This window comes from Glycine max, chromosome 8 (assembly GCF_000004515.6).
Source record: "Glycine max cultivar Williams 82 chromosome 8, Glycine_max_v4.0, whole genome shotgun sequence".
Taxonomy (NCBI): Eukaryota; Viridiplantae; Streptophyta; class Magnoliopsida; order Fabales; family Fabaceae; genus Glycine; species Glycine max.
The window spans coordinates 4,700,635-4,709,419 of record NC_038244.2 but is presented as its reverse complement, the minus strand read 5'-3'; the positions used below and the strand labels follow the sequence as shown (position 1 = coordinate 4,709,419).

Genomic DNA, 8,785 nt, shown 5'->3' with positions numbered 1-8,785 from the left:
AAACCAAATTACTGCAAATGCTTTGCTATCTACTGCAAAACCAAACAAAGTAGCAACTTGCCAGGTTTTATCTGGTGAAGTTTTAACCATTTGGGATCCTCCTTAAACAAGTCAAAGAAGCATGCATAGGTAGTATTTTTTATGTAGGGAAATCAAAGAAAAATTTATGATGCAATTTTCTATTAAATCTGACAACCAAACTTTTAAGAGAAGGATAGGAAGCATATTGGAATATCACTAAGAATATCCCACTCTTTCAAACCACAAGGCAGATAACATCTGCATAAAACGTATCCTGAGCACATCCTCAATCTTCAGTTAGTATCTCTGAGGAACTTTAACAATATCACACTCTAGAGAATTTACACTTAATTAGAGTAGACAGAAGTCTTTCTACCACACATGGACTGTATACTCGTTATTAAAACTAAAAATAACGACATGGCATGGGTACAAACCACTGAAACCCATGCAAGTGTACTCATCTAAACTTAAATCACAAGTTTGAACTTTGAAGTACTTTTACAACCAGTGTGCTTCAGGATTAAAAATGTTTTCCTCCAACTTCTATGTCCAGATCCAAATGATGGTAATCACTGATAAACTGAACATTTACTTGTATACATCATGATATAATAAACATGCCTTTTTTCCCAAATTGGTACCAACATCATCACATCATTTGTTCTTGATCACACAAACATTAAAACTTTGTCATTATAAATATTAAGAATAGAGCACTAACTACATGGGATGGATTTCTAAAATTTCATTGATTACGAATTTATTTCATATATGCTTATATGCAAGAACAATTCAGAGTCCAGATATAGTCATATATGCAAAAATGAATTCTCGAACTTTACATGTGTGTCACAAATCACAATTCAAAAGCGCAAGTTTTACTTGCAATACATATTTTGGTAATGACTGATTACTGAACACATTTTATGGGTGAAAACTGAAAATTGAAAAGAAAACTGAGTCGCAAGTCGATATCCTCCATGTTAAGCCATGCCTCACAAGTAGAAGAATTCTGATCCCCCATCAGCAAACAATAATGGCAGAGCCTTCCGGTCAAAATCAACTATCCATGGCAATTATGGCTCAATGAAAGCCATGCCTCATAAGTCTTTACCAATTTGACTTCAAATTCTAGCCTGTCAGGGTTTTTTTTTTTAACTTCTTGAAATGCACTTTATGTTTGAATTTGATAACAAAAAGTTAAATATATATATATATATATATATATAGGAAAGAAATTTTATGAGTTTGATTTTTATTTTTGAAGAGAAAGTAGTGAAGAAATACAAGTCTAAAAACAGAACATTTCAAAATCATATCCTAAATTCAAGCCTCATTTGAAACATAGCATTTTCTTTTTCATTCAAAATCTAATGAGTGACAGTAAAATTTCAATGCACAGTGCCTTTTTATCTTGGCTATGCATACATTGTCTATGAGGGCCAGCCCTGGTGCAACGGTAAAGTTGTGTCTTGGTGACCTATTGGTCATGGGTTCGAACCTTCGCATAGCGAAGAGCCTCTGGGTAATGGGGTACGAAGTTTTTTTATGCATACATTGTCTCTAAAATTTCAATGCATGGTGCTTTTTCAACAGAACTACTACTTACACATAAAGAAAGACATATCTAAAATACAACTTGGAAGTTAAATTTAAGATGCAAGTGTTAACCCAGCGCAACAAAATTGTAAGGAAACCATGAGAAATTTTCTAACTTGAAGCACTCCAATTTAAAGGATCGATCAACTTTCCCATTCAGAACAGCTAAACTAACACCAGAGAACTATCCCATCATCATTATTCAAATATACAACATACAAAAGAACCCTATCACATTCAAAACCAAAAAAAAATGATCTTTCTTTTCATTTTGTACAGAGGACCCACCCAACAAGGCAGAACCAATAAACCAAAAAAAAAAAAAAAAAACTCACCTCCACATAGGAGAGACAATCAAATCTTTTTTTTACTTCCCATCAAAACTGATTAGTTCACAAACATACTTCGCATTTCCATCATCATCACCTCACCCTACTGTGGTTGAAACGCAGAACCTTAATGAAATTACATGCATTCCTCCTCACTTTCTCATTATCATCTTCCACAAACCCAAGAGAAGCTTCTAGACCCCCTTCTTCCAGAGCCACCATAACCATTCTTTGGCTATAAGAACAAACCGAAGTGAGTGCAAAGAGCGCATATTGAATCCCCCTCGAGCTTCCGTTCCTCAAAACGTTAACCAGAATCTGAACACAACCGTCATAACATTCCATTTGCTCCCTCCCTTCTTTGCACTTCGCCAAAACGCCGATCACCTCAACACACCGTTCGAGTCCAATTCCGACGTTTGTGAGGAGAATCGGCACCGCACCGCAGCTCACGGCTCTTCTCCGGTTGTCCGGAAAGGAGCAGAGCGCGTAGAGCGCGGTGGCAGCCTCCTTCCGCTCCCGCCCCTTGCCCCCGTCGCGGAGGATCGCCACGAGCGCCGCGATCGCCGCCGGGAACGCGCCGATGGTGGCCTTGTTCACCTCCACGACCGCGAGGCTCGTGACGATGGTCGCCGCGACGGCGCGGCAGTCCGGGGACGGCGCGTGGAGGAGCACCGCTACCACTCGCGCGACCACGCCCTCGGCGACGAGGCCGACTTTCGAGTCGTCGTCGAGGGTGAGGTTGAGGAGCAGGGGGAGCGCCTTCTCCTGGAGGCTCGGGTCGTCCACGGCGGCGAGAACGGCGGGGACGGCACCGGACTCCGCCAGCCTCCGGCGGAACGCCGAATCGCGCATCGATAAGCGCGTGAGGTGCTTAAGGGCCTCAATTTTGGAATCGGAGGATGAAGAATTGGAAGTGAGGGTTGAAATTAGGGTTTCGGGTTGGGAAATTGTTTGGTGGAGAGGGGAGAGGAATGTGTAGTTGGAGATTAAGCTTCGCAGCGCGTGGTTGGGGATGAGGGAGGGGTGGTCGGGAAGGGGTAGTTTGGTAATTGGACATGTTCGGTGACCCGCATCGAGCCAACGTTGAATTGAGGAACGGTCGAAGGTGTGACCCGAAGAGAGGATGACAGGGTCCGACATTATTTCCAGGGAGATTGGACACTTGAAGTAGTCGGGGAGATGGGTCGCCATTTTTTTCTGCTGTGAAGTTACTGCTACTACCCTTCTTCAGTCAGTGTGTGAGTGTGTCTGAATGAGACAGAGAGAGAGAGAGAGGGTTTTTGAGGTTTTTGAGGCCTCTAATGAGTTTAGTTCCTTTCGTTCCGCCATTGCTCCTTTTTAGCTTCATCACAGGGACTTTGTTTTTCGGACAGGAATGCCCTCCTTCAAACACGGTAATCTCCACCAACGCCAAGGGATTTTCGTGATTTTGGATTGCTTTTTCATACTTTCCAATAGTTTATTCGGGTCATTTTTTAACATGTTCTAAAATATCAAATACTAGTCAAAGATAATAAATAAAATGTAATGTTAATTTATTTAAATAATGAAATATAATGTCATTTTATTTGAACTATTTTATTTTTGTTAAGTGAAACATAATTACAAATATTTAGAACAATATTGACAATAAATGAGAGGATTTTATTCTTTTAGTATAAAATAATTTTTAGAGTATATTTATAAATATATGATATAAAAATATTATGAGAAAATAAGTTACATGTACTAGCAATCTAAACTAATTATATACTATCTACAATCACAAACTAATTATGTATAATAAATTTATTATTTTTTATAATAATTAAAAGTCATTCTAACAATTACTTCTAATTGATATTCTAATTGATAATATAAAATTATTTTATATTGTTAATACATTATCATTAAACTAAAATATTATATATATTTTATTAAATATTTCAAATGATTTTAAAAAATACTAAATGACATTTACTATTTTTTAATATCATGGGTAATTTTAATTAATTTTTTATATATTTAACTTCTTATCATAATATTATATATTGTTGCGCACATCATTCATTCAAAAAAGTCAAACCTTACATAAATATACATTGGTTTTATAGATTTTGTCATCCAATGCCTAGTTACTCGCCTTTTATATATAACTAACCAAACTAAGGTTTGATTTTAAATGATTTAGAAAACTTTTTTCTTAGTTTACTTAATTTTCTTAATTTGAGACACATCTTTTATGTTTTCCTTGATTCTCAATTTCAATTAAACCTCAATTATTTGTTTAGTTATTAATCACACTTCTTTAAAGTGATAAACAAAATTGATTTATGTTCTAAGAATTCTCTTCTTTCTAATTTTATTCTCTTATTGTTCATTAGAGATTAAATTAGTAAGAAGATTAAGCATATAGTGTAATGTCTTTGATTGTCGATTTCTTGATGACTCACACACTACAACACTTCACACAACTTCTTTGTTGGTTAGAGCCCTCCACTGGTCAAAACTCTCTGTAGGGAGTCCTTTTTTAGATTTCAACAATTTGTTTTAGCTGCTTTCAAAAGCAATGACTGTCCCCACAAACAAACACGAGACTTTTCAACGTGCTTTGTCCTCACTCACACGATTTTTGAAAAACTTTCTAAAATGTTACTTATCTCATAATTATTTCAAGCCAAACACACTTAATTGTGAAGTTCTTTTGTGATAGATTACCGAAAAGTTGATACATTTTGTTGTTATAAGTAATATCAATTAATTAATTTACATTATCCTCAATTGTACTCACACCTGCACAACCTATGAATCTCTCTCATTATATCGGGGTGTTACACAAAGAGGTTAATTAACAATCATTAACTATATTAGAAATTTTGGCTAAAGTTGATAATGCAAGTTCCTATAATACAATTATTGCATGGGTCAATTAATTAAAAGCAGTGGTCACAAATAGTTAATCAATTTAGTTTTTGAATGACTGGTCCCAAATAGAATGAAGGATAGCACAACAATATAATTGAACGAGTAATTGGAAATTTTATTGCAATAAAATAATTAGGGTTTATAAATATGTCCTATGTCATAATCTTAGCTTTTCGGGGTTTAACTAGCCATATGCATTTGGAAGCTTAAAACCAATAAAGAAACCAATAAGAATATTAAACAGAAGAAACTTTACAATATTTGACCCCTATTGTGTTTCTTTCATTATCCCAATCGATATCTCTTATGAAGGTTCACACATGCTTAGAGAATAACAAAATTTAAAAGTAAACAAAATATAAAGATACTTCTGAAATAACCTTTTATTTATAGGTATAATGAGCCTTCTGTCTAGTAGCATGACCTTGCTTTGAGGTATGCATAGTCGTGGTCTCTTAAGCACATGCATGCTTATTTAAACAAGGTTGTGCTTGAGTCTCTTTGGTGTAATTTTAATTCTTTTTAAGTCTTTTTTTCAATCCTTTTAGAGTTCTAACACTTCCTACACCAAAAGTACCACCTTTTAGATAAAAACAATTTATTGAGGTGCTATAATTAAAGTGAATAATTGGTGCAAGAAATACCAAAATCACAACTAAAATGGAATTTATTAGGATACAAAGTTATTAAAACAAACACAACAAACTAAGATGAGAAATAAAAACTAATATAATAAAGTTAAAAGATCAGCACATATAATCAAATATTTATATTCCGTTCCATTTATTCCAAATATAAATAATATTATCATTTACCTTCCTCATGTATTTCCACTCATTTCATTTTCATTTTTCAATCTGTATTGTATAAAAAATCAATATATTAATAGATATAAGATTAACTTAATGATAAAAATAAAAGAGAAAGAGATAAGTCATAAATGTAAAAAAGTCCGTATTTTCCTTGAGCATTGGAGTTTGATAAAATTAAGAGAGAAGGGCAGTTGGGACTTTCCATAGGATGTTGTGCTACCATGTTTTCAACGTTGTGTGGTTCTGTCGGTTACTTTACCGGAAACAAGAGGGAAGGAGAATGGCGTTTCTTTTCAAAGGACCAAAGTATGTCCATTGTCCATTATCTTTTTTCATTGTTGACAAGAAAGCTTAAGTTCTGCTAAAATGACACGTAACGTGACAGTTCTTTTTATGAATAGTTCGAGAACAATGCCTGTGCTGTAAATTCGAATAGTATTCGGTGAGTGAGAAAATTATTTATTGATTTATATAAATAGATACTTATTGTTCCATGAGTAAACTATTTTATAATTTATATAAATAAATAATTATGTCCTTGTTATATATCATCATATTAACTTTCATTTATATTTTTCTTATAATTTTAAACATTTTCATTTTGATTTTTAAGTTTCACTTAAATTAAAAGTATTCTGAAACCGGTTTTCTCAACTCCCATAAAAAATCTATTTCGAAAAAAGAACACGTGTATAATACATGCATTGATGATAACATTTTTAATTAAAAAATATTTTTTGAAATTAAGATAGGTATTAACATTTACTTTTTTTTATAATTATAACTATCAATCTTTTTGTTCAAATAATTATTAATTTATCAAATGATATAATTCAGTTGGTTAAATATGATGTGTGTATATTATAAATTTTTTGATATATATCTTCGATTCACACTAATAAAAAAAATATCAATTTTAAATGAATTTAATTATATATTGATACTATAAAATAATTTTACATTATAATTTAATCATAAGTTATTGTTTAAATTTTTAAAATAATTATTTTAAATATTAATAAATTTATCATATATAATATATGATTTACTATATAATTTTTTCATGCTATTAATACATAACTCATCTTCTCAATTTAAATTTACTCACTGTAATGTATTATTCCATAAAAGAGAATAACTATAATTGATTCATTAACAATTTTAATTGTTTTTAATCCTTACTAAATTTTTTAAAATAAAGTGTTTTTCAATAAAACCTTGAGTAACACTTAAGAATGTTGGTTAACAAATTAATGAATATTTTTTTATTAGAAATATTGAAGTTGTATTGAAAGTTATAATAAAATTTACTAATAACATCTTAGTAAAACATTTTTATGTGTGATTCATTAATCAAGACACTGAATAATATTTTTTTAATAATTGTACTTATTATTTTTTTAACTTTACATCATGTAATTATATTTTTAATAAATCCTATAATTATCTTATAATTTATAATTATGTCAATGTGAATTGAAACAAGTGATTAAAGATTTAAAATTAATTCTTATTCTTTTCATAAAAACGAGTTTGATTTCTTGCAATGTCACCAAAATTTTATTGATGGACAACTCTCTTCTCTGAGATCTCTTAACATCTAAAGGCTAATTAAATAGTTATAATAACCTATAGACTAATTACAATTGGATAAAACATGCCGTTCTATCACTTTTACTAGTAAAACAAGAAAGGAAAAAAAAGAGACTGGTTACGTATAATTCTACTTATTTAGAATCCTTACTGAAAATCAAACAAATAAAGTGTCTAACAAAATGATAATGCTAAATTTAAATTAAGCGAATCCCAAACACACGAGCAAGGTCACAATCAAAATTACACGAAGACCCAATAATCTAGGGTCGAGACACAAACCTAAAGACAATAAACTACATTTATTGGGGGGAAAAGTTAGGGTTAGGGGCCTTGAAGTTTAATACTGAAAGTGAAATGGCGATGTGTATACGTAACTCAAATCGACGTGGCTGTGCTGCGGGTCACCAGTGACTGAGTGAGGACGGTAGTCAACAATCATAAAAGTCCAAATTTGTGAGCCAATCGCGCTAGAGGGTCACACATGCTTCTCTTATATCGTTCCTCTTTCAATTCGTTGCTTTGATCATTGTCTTTCTTTGATTCAATTTTTACGTACCAAGACATACAAGTACATCTGTCTCAAATATGTGGATATACATCACCATTCTTATACAAAAAAAAAAATAAAAAAATCCAAATTCGAGTACCACCTTTTCTTTGCATTTCTCTTAATTGATATCAAATAAAAATGTTAATTTAAAATATTGAATATCTTATATTCTATTTAATATTATTTTTTATAAAAAATTAAGATGGTTTTTAGGAAATATTGTAAGACAATATAATATAATTTTTGAAATAAATATTTTTAAAATATTATTTTGTTATTTAATTTTAAGATATGGTATAATTATGTTTTCAATTTCTATAAAATGAGTAAATTTTGATTCTGATCTCTATAATATTGTTTTTGTTTTTCAATCTTATAAAATTTGAAATAATTATTTTTGATCCTTGTAAAATGAGTGATTTTTTTAATCATTCTAAAATATTTTTCTCTAATTTTAACTCTTATTGAATTTGAAATAATTATTTTTAATCATGTGATGACATATTGCTATAAACACAAGTGGGCGTCATCTAGGATGGTCATTTGATCTTTTGTAGTTAACAACTGTCACATGCATGACAATAAAGGGAAAAAAACATTGATTTCATTTTCATATTTTAATTTCAAGAGATGAAAACCAAAGAAAATTTTTACAATGACTAAAATAAAAACTTGTTATTTTATAGGTAATAAAAATAATTTAAATCTTAAGATATTAAATATGCGTGTGATTATTGTTAGCGCGTATCAGTAGCTTATCCACTATATACGGGCATCTTCCTATGCATTGGATAACATATAGAACAGAAGATGATATATAAAATAGGGTGAGGCTTAACGGCATGATCATATGAAAAGTTAATAACACAAATGCATATTTGATTCGTGGGGTGCTGACGCCTAAAGCTGGATGGTTGTAGTGGTACGTAGCTAGATCAGCAAAGGTGTTGTATGATGCTGAAAATGAT

The 8,785-nt window shown here is 31.6% G+C and overlaps 1 protein-coding gene across 1 annotated transcript; it reads right to left on the bottom strand.

Annotated features, from left to right (window-relative positions):
• Positions 1 to 688: 688 nt before the first annotated feature.
• On the bottom strand, positions 689 to 3,328 carry LOC100813349 (U-box domain-containing protein 8). The gene is made up of 2 exons (XM_003532520.5): positions 1,959 to 3,328; positions 689 to 1,160 (listed from the first exon to the last, which is right to left on the bottom strand). The coding sequence occupies exon 1, from the start codon at positions 3,144 to 3,146 to the stop codon at positions 2,046 to 2,048; it is 1,101 nt and encodes a 366-aa protein (XP_003532568.1). The 5' UTR covers positions 3,147 to 3,328; the 3' UTR covers positions 689 to 1,160; positions 1,959 to 2,045.
• Between the last annotated feature and the right edge of the window lie 5,457 nt (positions 3,329 to 8,785).

Bases quoted from the DNA above. Each gene is read 5' to 3' on its own strand.
- LOC100813349 (XM_003532520.5), bottom strand. From the start codon at position 3,146: ATGGCGACCCATCTCCCCGACTACTTCAAGTGTCCAATCTCCCTGGAA.